The sequence below is a fragment of the Danio rerio genome, chromosome 12 (genome assembly GCF_049306965.1).
Source record: "Danio rerio strain Tuebingen ecotype United States chromosome 12, GRCz12tu, whole genome shotgun sequence".
NCBI lineage: Eukaryota > Metazoa > Chordata > Actinopteri > Cypriniformes > Danionidae > Danio > Danio rerio.
Genome location: NC_133187.1, coordinates 3,294,261 through 3,311,927, shown reverse-complemented (window position 1 = coordinate 3,311,927; position 17,667 = coordinate 3,294,261). Strand labels below are relative to the sequence as shown.

General features: G+C 33.1%; 2 protein-coding genes across 3 annotated transcripts in view; one reads left to right on the top strand and one right to left on the bottom strand.

Moving 5' to 3' along the window:
* The window catches only part of fam20a (FAM20A golgi associated secretory pathway pseudokinase), a 30,261-nt gene extending 21,497 nt beyond the window's left edge, over window positions 1-8,764 (top strand). The window contains exons 8-12 of one of the 2 annotated variants that reach the window (XM_005155987.6): window positions 229-338; window positions 2,972-3,053; window positions 4,476-4,535; window positions 4,632-5,396; window positions 7,611-8,764. In XM_005155987.6, the coding sequence (XP_005156044.2) occupies window positions 229-338; window positions 2,972-3,053; window positions 4,476-4,535; window positions 4,632-4,887 (508 nt within the window). In that variant the 3' untranslated portion in view covers window positions 4,888-5,396; window positions 7,611-8,764. 2 annotated transcript variants of the gene reach the window in all.
* frmpd2 (FERM and PDZ domain containing 2) overlaps window positions 1-17,667 on the bottom strand; it is a 423,788-nt gene that overhangs the window by 39,376 nt on the left and 366,745 nt on the right. The window lies entirely within an intron of this gene.

Here is a 17,667-nt window from a genome sequence, read left to right as displayed (position 1 = left end):
AAGCAGAAAGGGTTGATTTAGACTGAGTTTAACTTGATTTGCAAAGAAAATAAAGCCATGTTCCAGCACAATCCGCGTTAGCTGTTTTATCCAGTGTCCAACCTCCTTATTAGGATTTTTGAGAGATCCATGTGCGTCACACTCAGCAAAGGGTGTAAAGTTCAGTAATGTTCAGACGAGTCCAACAGCTTGAAAGCATTAATGTTTCTGTCTTTTTTTTCTGCTCAGGTGGGAGGTCAATCCTTCATACTGCGACACGGTCAGGAAGCATTATCCCTACAACTCTGGAAACAGACTGCTCAATATGATCGACATGGCAGTTTTTGACTTCCTCACAGGCATGTAGACTAAACATTCACTTGACATTTAGTCATTTAGCAGATTCAATTGACCCTTCGCTAAGCCCCGCCCTCCTTAGTTACTGTTGCTACGCCTGTCAAGCTTTCGTGCGTTGCACGTCTATTACAGTATGTATGCACCGGTGTCAGACATTGCCAGGGATATAATTAGTCATTTTTGGCGAACAGGTGAGATATCCGAGAAAGCCAGACAAAAAAAGACTGCAGTATGCATGACAGGGGTATATTCACAACATAATAGCCAACGAGCAGCTCTGCTCAAGACTTTTGGCCAGCCGAGAAATTAAATTAGTCTGGTTCTCTCAAGGTTTTTTTTCTTCACTCTCCTATCGGTGAAGTTTTTTTTCCCTCTCCGCTGTCGCCACTGGCTTGCATGGTTCAGGATCTGTAAAGCTACGCATTGATGAATTTGCTCTTCAGTGTTTGGACTCTCAGTAATGACCTTAAACCACACCGAACTGAGCTAAACTGAACTGAACTTAAACACTAAAAACTGAACTACCCTGATCCAGTTGCTATGACCATTTATGTGAAGCTGCTTTGACACAATCTACAATCTAAAAGCGCTATACAAATAAAGCTGACTTGAATTGATTAGAAAAATTTTTATCAAAATTGAAGCTAGCTTAGCCTAGCCACCTCATACGCTGAACCTTCAACAGCTCAGTTCATACTTAGCAGGAGAGGTGAAATTTAAATATAACCTAATAATAACTAATTGAACTGTGATTTCTCTTTTTTTAGCCAAAAAGCCTGATAAACTATTGTTGTGCAATTAAATGTAGCGTTACTAACGGATGAGGAAACACGCATGAACACTGCTTCTACATAATTCATTCATAGAAAGAGCAGCCAGAAAGGGGAAATTGATGGATTTGTGCCGAATATTAGCATCATTGACCTATAATGTACAGTAGCTATAACTGTCAGCATGTCTGTGTGCTCTTTATACAGTTTCTATTCTGATTTGCAGTTGAGTGGAATAAATAAATAAATTGAAATGCAAATCAAAGTATAAATAGCAGAAGTGAACAGACAGATTTTCCCTACCAGCAAATATTAATCAGACACCAAATATAAAAGCAGACACTAAAGGCCCGTGCACACCGAGACGTTTTTTGCTCGCGTTTTCCGTCTACGTTTAACGCCTCGTAACTAAATAAAGGGCGTCAATGTGATCGTGCACACCAACGCGCAAAACGCCAGGCGCAAAAGCGTCATTTTTTAAAAAACGCCTCATGCTCGTTTTTTTGTTTTGACACGTGACGTCAAAACCTTCTCCACCAATCAGATCGCCACCTTTGTTCACGTGCACGGAGCTGCTGAAGTTACAGTAAACAGCACTTGGAGGCGCTCAAGCACAAAACTGTCAATGCGAGCGCACACTGAAGAAGATGCCCAAAGCCGATATGAACGTGGAGCTGCTTATTGCACGGGTAAACAATAATAATTTCTTCATCCATGCTTGTTCGAGTCACCAGTAAATTTAACAACATGCGTGTGACTGTGAACTTCCTCTCCTCTTCTTCTGTGTTATAAGTGGATGTCAGAAGCTTATAGTTGTGCAGCGCCATTTAACGTCAAAAGAGTGATTTAGCATACTCGTCTGCTTGACGCCAGTGAAAAGCGCTTGGGTTTGAACACTGAAAAACGTCTCGTAAAACGCTGACGATAAACGCAAACAAAAAGCATCCCGGTGTGTAGAAGCCTTAACCTGCTATAACATCGTCACCAATGACTAAATCTCCAAAAGACTGCCGAAAACATCAGTGATATGTACAGTAGCTCTGACATGGACATGAAGGATATAAATGACTGAAAAACAGCTGCGGGTGAAGTATATTGATCACAAGTGCTCAGTTTGTGATCACATCTCTGTTTTGTTCTGCTGATATGTAATTTCAAATATTTGTAGCTTGAAACAGATGGAAATATGACTGCTATTAGTATGACTACTATGGCGAAGGCTTAGTAAACAGAGCAGTGCTCATAATATCGAGTGAAAAAAGAGAAAAAGACAGCAGGGAAACAACCTGCTTTATATTTTTGTAGGAAATACAGTTTAGATGTGTTTAGGGTCAGAGGTGTGTGAGTTATCGCCGTCTATCACTGAATGTGATATCACAGAATATCAAAAATAATAGCAACTTAGCTCCGCTCCTTTAGCTCCCCTCACACAGCTTGATCCACGGTGGCATTTCTCCTCCTGGGTTTTTGGTTTTGGAAAGGGAAAAAAAATTCCACCACACTGTCCAAACTTTTAGGATACCGGGTATCAGATTTGTACAATCCATATGCACAATGCTTTGGCCTGTTTCCCTCACTCGAAAGCTTGACTGAGCTTCTGCGCGTAGCTGTTGTTGCTAAGCCACGATTGGTGGGTGGCGGTCTTCGAGTGTGGCTTAGTAAAGGGTCAATTCAATTCATCTTTATTACTATAGCGCTTTTACAATGTAGATTGTGTCAAAGCAGCTTAATATAGAAGTTCTAGTGTGTCAGTCCAGTTTTCAGAGTTGAAGATCGGTTTAGTTCAGTTCAGTGTGGTTTCATTTTCATTGCTATCAATGAGAATCTTAAAGCCAGAGAACATGTGATTTTTCTTCATGTTTTAGGAAACATGGACAGGCACCATTATGAAATTTTCACAAAGTTTGGAGATGAAGGTTTCCTGCTCCACCTAGACAATGCCAGAGGGTATGTGCACATCTCTACTGTACACTTCTTTTACTGTACATGTGGGTTTATAAACGAAATTGCACTACTTTTCTATTGTTTTTCTGAGCACTAAAGTTTCCCTAGACCTTGTGTCCCTAAAAAGTGTCCCTAGACCTTGTATTTTATGCTTTGTAGAATGATAAATGCAAAATGTGTTGTCATTTTTTGTGATAAAATACAAAACTATACAAAATTACACAGAATAATGTCACAGTTATACCAGAAAAAGTCAAATTATGTTCATAAATAAGATGAAATTCAGATATGATAAGCTGAATTTTAGTAAAATCAAGAATTAAAATTAATCTTTAAGACCAAAACTTGTGATCCATAATCACAGTCATCAAAAAGTCAAAATTGTTTAAGTAAAAAATCTGGACCTCTTTATGGCAAGTCAAAACTGTCAAAAATTCATAATTATGATATGATGTGAATGATGTGAAAAAGTTACAATGATTAGAGAAAAACAAACAAGAAAACAAGAAAAAAATGACAAAATTATGTACAAAAAAGTGACAACTACAAGTAATTTGTATTTATGGCAAGTCAAAAGTGTCAAATTCATAATTAAAGTTGTAAAAAGTCAAAACGGTCCAAAATTCATAAATATGACATTAAAAATTACAACGATTAACAAAAACATAACATGACACATTTTTCCTTCCTTTTTTAAAAACTTTTGTCATAATTGGCTTGCCATAATTTGGATTTTAAAACATAAATTTTTGTCCAAATGAGATGAAAGTTGAACTTAATGCCAAGTCAAAACTGTCAAATTCATAATAATGACAAAGTTACAATAATTAGACAAAAAAATACATATTTTCACCTTTTAAAAAAAACAACAACTTTTGTCTTGATTGGCTTACCATAATTTTGACCCATGATTTTAAAACGTAAACTTTTGTCCAAATTACATGAAAGGTGATCTTTATGGGAAGTCAAAACTGTCAAATTCATAATTATGACAGTTACAATAATTAGACAAAAACATAACATGAAATATTTTCCTTTTCTTTTTTTTTGTTGAACTTTTGTCACAATTGACTTGCCATAATTTTGACCCATGATATTAAAACGTAATTTTTTGTCCAAATGAGATGAAAGTTAAACTTTCTGGCAAGTCAAAACTGTCAAATTCATATTTATGACAAACTTACAATAATTAGACAAAAAAAAACGACATATTTTCCCTTTTTTTTTACATTTTTGTCATGATTGACTTGCCATAATTTTGACCCATGATTTCAAAATATAAACTTTTGTCCAAATGAGATGAAAGTTGAACTTAATGCCAAGTCAAAACTGTCAAATTCATAATCATGACTGAGATACAATGATGAGACAAAAACATCAGACATATTTTCCCCTGTTTTTTTTCCTTCATCAAATATTCTGCAGATTTGGACGCCATTCCCATGATGAGCTGTCCATTCTCGCACCGCTGACCCAATGCTGCATGTAAGCAACCTCTAATAAGATACTAAAATATCCTTATTCTACACGTGTTTACACTTCTGAAAGATCTGCAGATGGAGTAATAATGTGTTCGTCCAGGATCAAGCGCTCGACTCTGTTCCGACTGAAGCTGCTGTCGAGCTCTGAGTACCTGCTGAGTGACGTGATGAGGGAGTCTCTGTCACGGGACGCTCTGAGTCCAGTGCTGACGGAGGAGCACCTGCAGGCCCTGGACCGTCGGCTCAAACACACACTCCTCGCCGTGGACACGTGTGTGGACAAACACGGAGAAGCTCAGGTGGTCTTTACTGACTTTGAGGAAGCAGACAGAGTTACTGCAGGACAGCAGAGGTGACAGCGGGAGCAGAGCGGATTACACACACACACACACAAACTCACAAACACAAACACACAACTGAGGATACATGTGCACAATACCCCTGAACAAATCCATGGAGAGAAATATACTGTTATCCTGTGAAATTGTAAAACTTTTTTTAAATATTTCCCAAGAGATGTTTAATGGATCAAGGACATTTTCGTAGTATTTCCTAAAATATTTTTTTTTCTGAAAATGTTTATTTTAATTTGGCTGGAATAAAAGCAGTTTTTAATTTTTTTTATTTTAAGGTCAATATTATTAGCCCCCTTAAAGGAATAGTTCAATGTCAAATTTTGTCAAAATAAGATAAAAAGTTTATTCTAAAAATTTAAACTTTTGTCATGACTGACTTCCCATAATTTTGGCTCGTTTTGTCTTGCAAATTATGGTAAGAAATGGTAAAAACAAACGGTCAAAAATTCAAAATGAGACAACCTGCCATAATTTTTTTTCATCCTGTCTAACAAATTATGATAAAAATTGTAAAAAAAAAAAATAATAATAAATAAAAAAAAAAAAATATATATATATATATATATATATATATTTTTTTTTTTATAGTCAAAATGAAATAGAAAGTAAATTCTAAAAAGTAGAACTTTTGTCATGATTGAATTGACATGATTTTGACCCACTTTATTAGGTAACATTTTGTAAAAAAAAATAAAATAAAAAAATAAATAAATATATATATATATATATATATATATATATATATATATATATTTTTTTTTTTTTTTTTTTTTTTATAGTCAAAATGAAATAGAAAGTAAATTCTAAAAAGTAGATCTTTTGTCATGATTGAATTGACATGATTTTGACCCACTTTATTAGGTAACATTTTGTAAAAAATAAATAAATAAAAAAAATAAATAAATAAATATATATATATATATATATATATATATTTTTTTTTTTTTTTTTTTTTAATAGTCAAAATGAAATAGAAAGTAAATTCTAAAAAGTAGAACTTTTGTCATGATTGAATTGACATGATTTTGACCCACGCCATAGTTTGGGCTCATTTTGGCTCACAAATTATGATACCAATTATTATATCAATAATCAAAACTTTATTTAACATTGTGACAATGAAATAACTTGCCATAGTTTGGTAAATTTTGTTTTACTAATTTTGATATAAATGGTCAAAGATCTATTTAAAATTGTCAAAATGAGATAAAAAGTAATTTCTAAAAGTAGAACTTTTGTCACGATTGACTTGCCATAAATTTAACTCAGTTTATTAGGTAACATTTTGTAAAAAAAAAAAAAAAAAAAAAAAAAAAAATTTTTAAATTAGATAAAAATATATATTTTTTGTTACAATTGACTAGACAAAGTGTATTTAAAACTGTCAAAAGAAGATAACTTGCCATAATTTGGGTTCATTTTGTCACATAAATTATTATACAAATGGTCAAAAATTATTTAAAAATTATTTAAAATGGTCAAAATGAGATAACAAGTAAATTGTAAAAAGTACAACTTTTATCACAATTGACTTGCCATCATAAAATTGTAACATTTTGTCAAAATGAGATAAAAAGTCCATCTTTTGTCACATTTGACTTGCCATCATTTTATCTCATGTTGTCTCACAAATTATGATACAAATGATAAAAAAATTATTTAAAATGGTCAAAATGAGATAAAAAGTAAATTATAACTTGTCACGATTAACTTGTCATAATTTTGGCTCACAGATTATCATACAAATTATGATACCAGTGGTCAAAAATTATTTAAAATTGTCAAAATAAGATGACAGCAATAAATCATTTGGTTATTTGTCACATAAATTTTGATAAAAATGGTCAAACATTAATTCAAAATGAAATAAAAAAGTAATTTATAAAAAGCAAAACTTTTGTTATGATTGACTTGCCATAACTTTGACTTATTTTGGCTCACAACTTATGGTACCCATGGTCAAATTTTTAACTGTCAAAATAAGATAACAGATACAATTTTGGTTTGGTTTTTGGTTTTTGTCTCACAAATTGTAATACAAATAGTAAAAAAAAATGTAAATGGTCAAAATGAGATCAACTCTAAAAAGTAGAACTTTTGTTATGATTGACTTGCCATAATTTAAGCTCATTTTGGCTCACAAATTATGATACAAATTAGTGGTCAATTTGTTTAACATTATCAACATAAGTTAACTTGCCTTAATTTTGGTTATTATTTTTCACTTATTATGAAACAAATGCTCAAAAACTCATTTAAAATTGTCAAAGTAGAATTAAAAGCAATTTCTAGAAAGTAGAACATTTGTCACGATTGGCATGCCATAATTTTGACCCACAATTTAAAATGTACAAAATTATGAAAATATAATAAAGTCAGTTCTAAAAATTTTTTTACTTTTGTCACGATTGTCTTACCACAGATTTAACACAGGGTTTTATTATGCAACATTTTGTCAAAATGTTTACTTGCCACACCAATGGTCAAAAATGAGAGAACTTGTCATAATTTGGGCTCATCGTGTCTAAAAAATGTTGATATAAATGGTCAAAAAAATCTAAATGGTCAAAATGAGATAAAAAGTCATTTCTGAAAAGTAAATCTTTTGTCACTATTGACTACTGAAATGGTCAAAAATGTATTTAAAATGGTCAAAATAAGATAACTTGTCATAAATTTGGTTCAGTTTGTCTCATAAATTATGATACCAATGGTCAAAACAGAATTCAAAGTTGTCAAAATTAGATAAAAAGTCAATTCTAAAAAGTACATCTTTTGTCACTATTGATTGTGGTTCATTTTGGCTCACAAATTATAATACAAATGGTCAAAAAATAATTTAAAATTGTCAAAAAAGTAATTTCTACAACATAGAACTTTTGTCAAGACTGATTTGCCATAACTTTGACCGATGGCTTTAATATGTAACATTTTGACAAAATGACATAAAAAGTTCATCTTTTGTCACAAATGACATGCCATACCAATGGTCGGAAATGTTTTTCAAATTGTCAAAATGAGCTAACTTGCCATAAATGTGGCTCATTGTGTCTAATTAATTGATACAAATGGTTAAATTTTATTTTAAATTGTCAAAATTAGATAAAATAAATTGTAAAGTAGAACTTTTGTCACGATTGACTTGCCATAATTTTGACCCATGATTTTAAAATGTAAGAAATTGTCAAAATAAGATAAAAAGTCAATTCTAAAACGCTTGAACTTTTGTCATGATTGACTTGCCATAATTTTGGTTAATTTTGTCTCATAAATTATGATACAAACGATGATATCAATAGTCAAACATGTATTTAAAATTGTCAAAATATGATAAATTGGCATAATTTTGCTTCATTTTGTCTCACAAATTGATACAAATGGTCAAAAAAATTTAATTGTCAAAATGTGATAAAAGTAAATTCTAAAGTTTTTTTGTCACAATTGATTTGCCAAAATTTTGACACATTTATGCTCTCATAAATTCAACTTTTTGTCTCACAATTATGCCTTTTCTTTTTAAATCTCATATTTATCATGTTGTGTCTGGTAATTATGACTTGCTACATTACATAAGCTGTAATACAGCACACAGGTTACGTAATCCAGCATCTAGGCTGGTTTAGTAAAGTTGATAATTATCGGCGCAGACACTTGGAGAAGCTGCCGGCAGCTTTAAATCCCCGAGTCAGACAGAAGATCTCCTGACATCAGCAAAAAACCCAAACATTTCTGCTCTTCTTTACACAAACACACATTAGTGAAGCACATAAACAGGCCACATCAGCAGACAAACAAACACTCTTCCTCCACAGAAGCCTGTAATCAGCTCCAACTTCACAGACTGCAGTCTTGCAAAATCAATAAAAGCTAAAGATTCGACGTCTCTCAGCTTTGTTGTAATTTGTGGTTCAGATGATTGCCATGTTGTTTTGAAAGCCAGTTTGAACACGTCGACAGTGGAGACTGAGATGGCAGAAATACACACATTAAATTCAATTTCTGAAACCGCTTTAATCTGCGTTTCTCAAATTATAAAGAGGAATGTGCTGTGAGTAAAGATCATTTTAATGATGCATTCTATTTTGAAGTGAAATGGTTCAAAAAACTAAATAATAAGATTGTGAAATGATGATATGAATGGTCAAAGATTAATTTTAACTTTGTCATAATTAGATCAAATTTAATTCCAAATAGTATAACTTTTGTCACGATTGACTTGCCATAATTTTGGCTCATAATTTATCATACACATAGTCAAAAGGTCATTTAAAATTGACAAACTGAGATAACTTGTCATAATTTTGGCTCATTTTGGCTCACTAATAATGATGCAAATGGTTAAAGTTTAATTTAAAGTCAATTCTAGACAGTAAAATTTTTGTCACGATTGACTTGCCATAATTTTGGCTCATTTTGACCAGTGGTCAAAATTAATTTGTCAAAATAAGATAACATGGCATAATTTTGCTTAATTTTGCCTGACTAATTATGATACAAATGATCAATAATTAATTTAAAATTGTCAAAATTCAATAAAAAGTCAATTTTAAAAAGTGAACTTTTGTCACTATTGACTTGCCATATTTTTGGCTCATTTTGACCAGTGGTCAAAAATTAATTTGTCAAAATAAGATAACATGGCATCATTTTTTAAAATTTTGCCTCACTAAATATTATACAAATGATCAATAATTAATTTAAAAGTGTCAAAATTCAATAAAAAGTCCATTTTAAAAAGTTATCTTTTGTCACTAATGACTCTCCATATTTTTGGCTCACAATTTATGATACAAATGCTCCATTTTAATGAGCACAGTGTCTCCATCTTCTGATGGCTACTTCCAGCAGGATAACGCAGCATGTCATAAAGCACGAATCATCTCAGACTGGTTTTTTGAACATGACAATGAGTTCACTGTACTCAAATGGCCTCCACAGTCACCAGATCTCAATCCAATAGAGCACCATTGGGATGTGGTGGAACGGGAGATTGGCATCATGGATGTGCAGCCGACAAATCTGCAGCAACTGCGCGATGCTATCATGTCAATATGGAGCAAAATCTCTGAGGAATATTTCCAGTATCTTGTTGAGTCTACGCTATGAAGGATCTGTCATAAATTGTGGAAACCATATTTTCTACAGTGCAAAAGAACACCATCTCCTATTTTAAATAGAAAACTTTTGTAACATCATAAAGTACCGTCACTTTTGACCAATTTAATGCATTCCTCATTATTAGTTTATTTTATCAATAATATCTAATAACAATTATTCAAAATTAAACTTCTTTTATAAGTAAATATGGCTACAAATAAACTTTCACATGTCAATACATTTAATGCATACCTGTCCACCCTGCTGTTTTTCTCGGGATTCTCTCGTATTTTACAGTTCTACCCCTCTATCATCCTGGAAGGGTATTTTCACCGTATTTCATCCGTATTTGAAATAGGGTGACAAATAAACATTAAATATACACAACCAATACCACCGAACCACCAGGGGCCGCCCCTTACTCTTAAAATGCGAGTCTGTTCTGTGCTTTTGCTTTATTTAGGCATGAAAACACTTTGAAATAAATATAAAAACTGCGGGATTCCCTTTGCTTTTCATTACAGGTGCCGTCTCCCCTTCATGTGCAATCCTCGATACAGTAATGTAGCTGTGCGTGACTGTCAGCTGACGCACTCTTTAGTGATAAATAGACGCTGTTTCCCTAAGAGATTCTGTACATGCTATTTGAAGCGGAGCAAAAGTCTGGGCTTTGGGTGCATTTAACAGATATACACATAACTAATAATAATAACAACAACAACATCTAAATAGATAAAGATATTGATCTTGGTGAGTTTTTTTTTTTTTTTTCAAACACAACTAATTTCATCCTAAATGAGCATAAACAGTTAGGAAAGCAGTCGAATGCTTTCATTATAGTGTTAGATGTGTGCATTTTTTTTTAAAGTGACACCTCTGTTATTTAATGTAATCAAACGAAAAAATCTAAATTAATAAGAGATTTATCTGTTGCTCTTTAATCAGATGTGTGAGTTATACAACGTAGAAACGGCTAATGAGATTTGATTCTATTTCATTATAACAGCTATTAATTTTAATAAGCTGAACTGTTTGCTAATGTATTTGCTGCTAATGTATACTATTTATTTTTTCTTTTGTAAATAATAAAACATAACACTGAACATTTAAATGTTTATTTACTATGAAATCGCTCCAAATGAACATATTTAATAATTTGGGAATTTTTAAATCCCTTATTACAGTGAGCATATCCCTTATTTTCACATCCCAATGTTGACAGGTATGATTTAATGCAAAATAAAAGTAGCCATTTTCAATATAAACTGGATATATATATATATATATATATATATATATATATATATATATATATATATATATATATATATATATATATATATATATATATATATATATATATATATATTATAATATAAGCTTTCTTTTTTTGCATAATGGTAACATTTTGATTTACAAATAAAATAATCAAATAACTTAATAAAAATACTATGTAATCGTATTGTGACAGTAAGTTTTCTCTCAGCTGAACACTGCCACCTAGTGTTGTTCATCTGTATGTCAACTACAACTGAATAAACTCGAACACCAGTGTTTGTCAGGAAATAAAGCGTTCACCGCAGCTGATGGATCAATAATACAACCTTTTATTGCTGACGTTTGGATGATCTACACAATTAAAATAAAAAAACTGCGCAAAACAATAAAGAAATCACTGGAAATCAAACTACACGCGTGGCAAACATTGACAAATAAACAGCAGATAACGTCTGGGTTTGAAGGAGCATCTCAGATGGAGAAAGCACAGCAAACATCACTGCCATCGTTATGAGTGTGTGTGTTTGCTTCTGAACACATCATTTCAGCACAAATGAATGTGTGAAATAATTAATAAAACCTTTGTGTTTCAGCTTTTTTTTTAAATCTGCATTTCTCAAAGACTAAAACAAGGAAACGTGACGTAAATAAAGAGATGTACGCGATGATCTCTTCGCAATTTGTTTAGCTGGAAATCATGTAAACATCAATAGTTTTTAATTTGACCTCTGTGGAGTTTTTATGAAAATATAAATAAAAATATCGGCGTCGTTCGTGAATGAGTTTCACTTTTTCTGGCTTACGTCATCATCGCGAGTTTTTCAAAGAGTACCGATTAGAAACCATTGAGGTTAAACGTCATTGATTAATGCAAATCCGCAACAACAAGCCTGTTTAAAATTAGCCACTTGAAATGATGACATGCGACTAAATATACACCATTGTGCGCCTCTGTGGAAAAATAAGCTCATTAAAAAATAAAACTGGTATTTAGTCGGCGTATACTGACGAAGACGGTAAATACTGAAAGGTCCGGCGGCGGCAGCGCACATGCAGAAACACACTGATTCCAGATCTGAGACGTTTGGCACTGGAACAGACAGACTGTTGACTTTTCTTTTGGTTTAAAGGCGAGACACTGCAGGAAAAACCTGTTTACTTGTATGATACAATAATGTATTTATTCATATTTTTTGGCAGGAAAACATCCAAAATAGACTTTTTAAAGGGGTAGTTCACCTAAAAATGAAAATTTACACTGTTTACTCTCCCTCATGTGGCTTTGTTTGTTGTTGTTGAACACTAAAGAAGATATTTTGAAGTCGAAAACCTGTAACCATTGACTTTTCATAGTATTAAAAACAATTATTATGGAGGTCAATGGTTACCGGTTTCTAACGTTGTTCAAAATATCTTCTTTTGCGTTTAACATAAGAAAGAAAGTCAAATAGGTTTTTAACAAGGTGAAGGGAGAGTGAATGATGACAAGACAATTTTTATTTTTGAGTCAACTACAGCTTTTAACTGTATGGGCCCTATCATACACCCTGTGCAGTGTGGCGTAGGGCGCGGCGCAATAGTCTTTTGGTAGTTTCAGCTTGGCGCAAGAGTGGTTTTGAGGCGTTGCGCTACGCTGTTTAAATAGCAAATGCATTAGCGCTCATAAGTGCACCCATAGGTGTTCTGGTCTAAAAAGGTGTTCTGAGGTGGACCGATGGCGCGTTGCTATTTTGAGAAACCATAATAGATTTTTCATTAGACTAAAACTAACCCGGTCTAAACTCCAGCGCAGAGTTGCACCTCGCTTACACACTGCTTAATACACACAAGAGAGCAATAGGCAAATATCTTTACATATAAAAAAATTTAAATATTAAGGATATATATATATATATAGGATTTAATAAGAATAGATATAGGATATAAATATAAAGGATTAAAATATTACAAAACATTATTTTTTAGCCTACATAAATATGAAAATCACTGCTTTTATGTCTTCTTCATCTCGGGAGGCTTTTTCAGTTCATTCATAACAATTTGCTTTTGTATAATGTTATTATTATTAGCAGTATTGTTTATTATATCCATATTTATATTTGTTTTATTAAAAACAAGCTTAGATTTGCCCACCTGTCAGGTTTTAGACCATATGGGGCACAGCATGTGTTTTAGGATATAACTCAGGTTTTTGAGCACACTTCGTTATTGTTGTTCATTAAAAGTAACGCAAAAGTAACTCCAAAGTAACGTAACGCATCACTTTCTATAAAAGTACTTAGCGTATTCTTAAAATCAGCAAGTTGACTAAAGACACGAGTAAACCCATTGTAACTTTAAATTGTAAAGTTGACAACTTAATTTTTGCAATTAAACATAAAATAATTGTACATATATATTTTTTTGGGGGGGGGGTATACACTTTTTTTTAAGTCAACTGATCTCTTTTTACAGTGTACATAATATGTCTGATTGTATACAGCATTTTATTCTACACAACTTTCAAAAATCTTTGCAGTATTTTCTAAAACAGTAAAGAGATTCTTCCTCAAATAAAGCGCTGATTTTCTATGTAGTATACTTGTTCCTGCTGCTTGCAATTGCGCTTCTGTGTTGTCATGGCAACGCTGACACATTCACTGTTAATACAATTTTACTCTTAATAAATGTGGCTATTTTACTGGCTCTTAATAACAATTTAAGTTATTGAAAAAAATCCTACAAAATTACTTTATATTATTAATTTGTAGTAAAATAATAAGCAATAAAGCATTTTTGGTTTCACCTTCAAGCTAACTGCATGCTGAAATTTCCGATCTGGTCCAGAATTTTAGTTTCACTGAATCCCTAATTGTTAATGTACTAAATCAACAGCCGAATTATTGATTCAACTCTTTACGTATGAGCCGGCGCAGCCATTGGAATCCTTTTGGCTCAAGATTTCCACTCTCATTCACTTCTTTTGATATTTAGTCGTTAAAAACAGCTCATTAAGCTGCTTAATGTTGCAAACTGATCTTTACGTATTATATTAATCTACTTTTCATGTATAGTCATGAACACACTAGTTTGTAGAGCGGGTAGTTTGACCATTTTCTGCAGTTTATTAAAATTTCTAGTCATTTCTCCTATAGAAAAATGAATCGGAAGTTTTAAAACAATCGCCAAAACGAGTTCACTTGCAGAACAAGCTCATCATAGTGAAAATATAAGCTGTTATTTCTTTACTCCTGCAGTGTCTGGTCTCCAAAACCGATCTCTTACAAGTAAACCTAAAAGTGTGGACACTGCACATGTACGGCCTTCGCTGGTTCACAACAAGAAGCAACCGAACGCAAACAGCTAAAGATTGTGCTGGAATGATAAGAAGGAAAAGCTCCATGTTTACGTTTCCTCTGCGTAACGTCAGAAAAGGGGAAAACGAGGCAGTAAGGCTTGAAGAATAGAATCAGGATCACGCGCTCGTTCTCCGTTTATCCGTGTAGGCAGATCATCTTAGAAAACTAGTCTTAAAAAACTAACCTGCACTGCGAGGGTGAAGGACTTCGGGACAGATTTCCTATAAATATATTTGCACTCCTATATAGTTTTCGTTCTCTGCAGGCTGCGGTTTGATTTAGAGCTGCACAATATATCGAAAAAATATAGTTATCGTCATAATAGTTCACACTACCTGACAAAATTCTGTCGGCTATCCAAGTTTTAGAAACCACATATAATAACTTGACTTCTTGTTGATCATTTGGTGTCAGAAGTGGCTTATATGAAAGGTAAAGGCCTCTAGATTATGCTTATTTTACCACAATAAAATATGATCATGTCTTGATTTTGAATGATGGTAAGGTCTGACTTTGCTTAGACAAAAGTCTTGTCAGCGAACAGAAATAATGTCCAGTATTGAATATAAAGTCCTGCTGCAGTGGAGACAGAATGAATATTGTGTCTGACTCCATCATGAGCTTGGAGGACTGCATCCCAGAGCTCATCAAGATCCTTTAGATTCATCTGCAATGCCTCCTCCTTCATCTTACCCCGGACATGCTCAATAATGTTCATATCTGGTGACTGGGCTGGCCAATCCTGGAGCATCTTGACCTTCTTTGCATTCAGGAGCTTTGATGTGGAGGCTGAAGTATGAGGAGCAGATCTCTCGCACACCCCCAAACTGAATAAACCGCAAACCACGATTTTTTCCTTCACCAAACTTGACTGATTTCTATGAGAATCTTGGCTCCATGTGGGTTCCAGTAGGTCTTCTGCAATGCTTGTGATGATTGGGATGCAGCTCAACAGATGATTCACTTTTCCAAATGATCAACTATTACTTGTTGCTCTTACAACCAGGATCGACGACAAGACTTTTGTCAGGTAGTGTATATGCGGAAATTAAAACTCTAGGCCAAAACTGAACATCTTTAAATCCGCCTACCCAGTAGGTGCTGTTCTGCTATTGGCCAGAAGGCAAATGTACAGCTAAAATTAATAATAGATAGCCAATTTGCTTGTTAAGTGTGACGTCATGTGAAGCAGCTTCCGGGTCCAAGTGCTCTATCATACTCTACGGGGAGACTCGACAAATGATAATAATAAACGTTAACAAAATGATGCAATACTTTTGAAAATCACGATCACAATATATACAGTTAAAGTCAGAATTATTAGCCCCCTTTGATTGTTTTCCTCTTTTTTAAATATTTCCCAAAGTATGTTTAAGAGATTCAGGAAATTTTCACAGTATGTCTGATAATATTTTTTCTTCTGGAGAAAGTCTTATTTGTTTTATTTCGGCTAGAAGAAAAGCAGTTTTTAATTTTCTAAATGCCATTTTAAGGTCAATATTATTAGCCCCTTTAACCCAACTATTTTTCGATAGTCTACAGAACAAACCATCATTATACAATAACTTGCCTAATTACCCTAACCTGTCTAGTTAACCTAATTAACCTAGTTAAGCCTTTAAATGTCACTTTAAGCTGTATAGAAGTGTCTTGAAGAATATCCGGTCAAATATAATTTACTGTCATCATGGCAAAGATAAAATAAATCAGTTATTAGAGATGAGTTATTAAATGCTATTATTAAATTAGCTATTACAAATCTATTGAAAAAAATCTGCCCTCCATTTAACAGAAATTGGGGAAAAAAATAAACAAGGGGGCTAATAATTCTGACGTCAACTGTATATATATATATATTTATCCATGCCTAATATCCGATGGCCAGAATGTGATTCATTTTTTATGAATTGTTCAAACATTGATGCCTGTGATGCAGCAAGTCCAGAGACTGTCGTGTACGCCATGATTGTATATTTCACTTTAATGTGTGATAGGACTTAAAAGTGGTCATAAATGAATATTTCCTCAATTCAAACGAGTAGCGGCTTGGACCCGGAAACAGTTTTCCATACGTCACCGATACATCAGAATAACTGGCCAGGTTTTCATTCGTTCATAGTGTCGAAAAGTTTGCACTTTGACAGCTTTTTAGATAGTAACGTTTGTTAGATCGGAGAAATATCAATTATTACCTGTTTATTTTAGTAGGATCAGTACATAAATACATAATTTTGTAAAAAAAATAAATAAATAAAATTACCCTATACATGTACAGTTGAAGTCAAAATTATTTGCCCTCCTGTAAATTTCTTTTGCAAATATTTCACTAATGATGTTTAACAGATTCAGGAATTTTTCACAGTATTTCCGATAATATTTTTTCTTCTGGAGAAAGTTTTATTTGGGCTAGAATACAAGCAGCTTTTAATTTTTAAAAACCATTTTAAGGTCAATATTATTATCCCCATCAAGCAATATTTGTTTCATCCCATTTTTTAGATATCTACAGCTGAGAAACTATGTTCGTACATCCATCTCCCACTTTAAACTATTAGCAGATGAACATGATGTATATAAATTACTTTCTGCCTCTCCTGATGCCTCTAATTTAATTTCCCACTTTGTAGACGTTTTTAATAATCAGTTTGATATATCTACCTGGTATTTGAAAGACTCCTGGGAGAAAGATTTAGGCATTCAAATCACCAATAAAGACTGGGAAAAGTCTATCAAGGTCATAAATACATGTTCTATTAACTCCAGACATCAACTAATCCAATATAAAGTAGTACATCGGCTTTATTATTCCAGGGTTAAGCTTAAAAAAATTCTACCCCTCTATCTCCTCTAAATGTAACAGATGTGAATCTGCAGAAGGCTCTTTAGGACATCTTTTTCGGTCATGCCCAAGACTTTTTGAGTTTTGGAGCGAAATTTTCAACTTCTACTCTGAGGCTTATTCTTGTGACCTAGCCCCTGATCCAGCAATCGCTGTTTTTGGTTGGTCTGACTCACTTCGTGGGTTCAGTCAACAATTTAAAAAAGCTGTTCAATATGGAATGGTGTT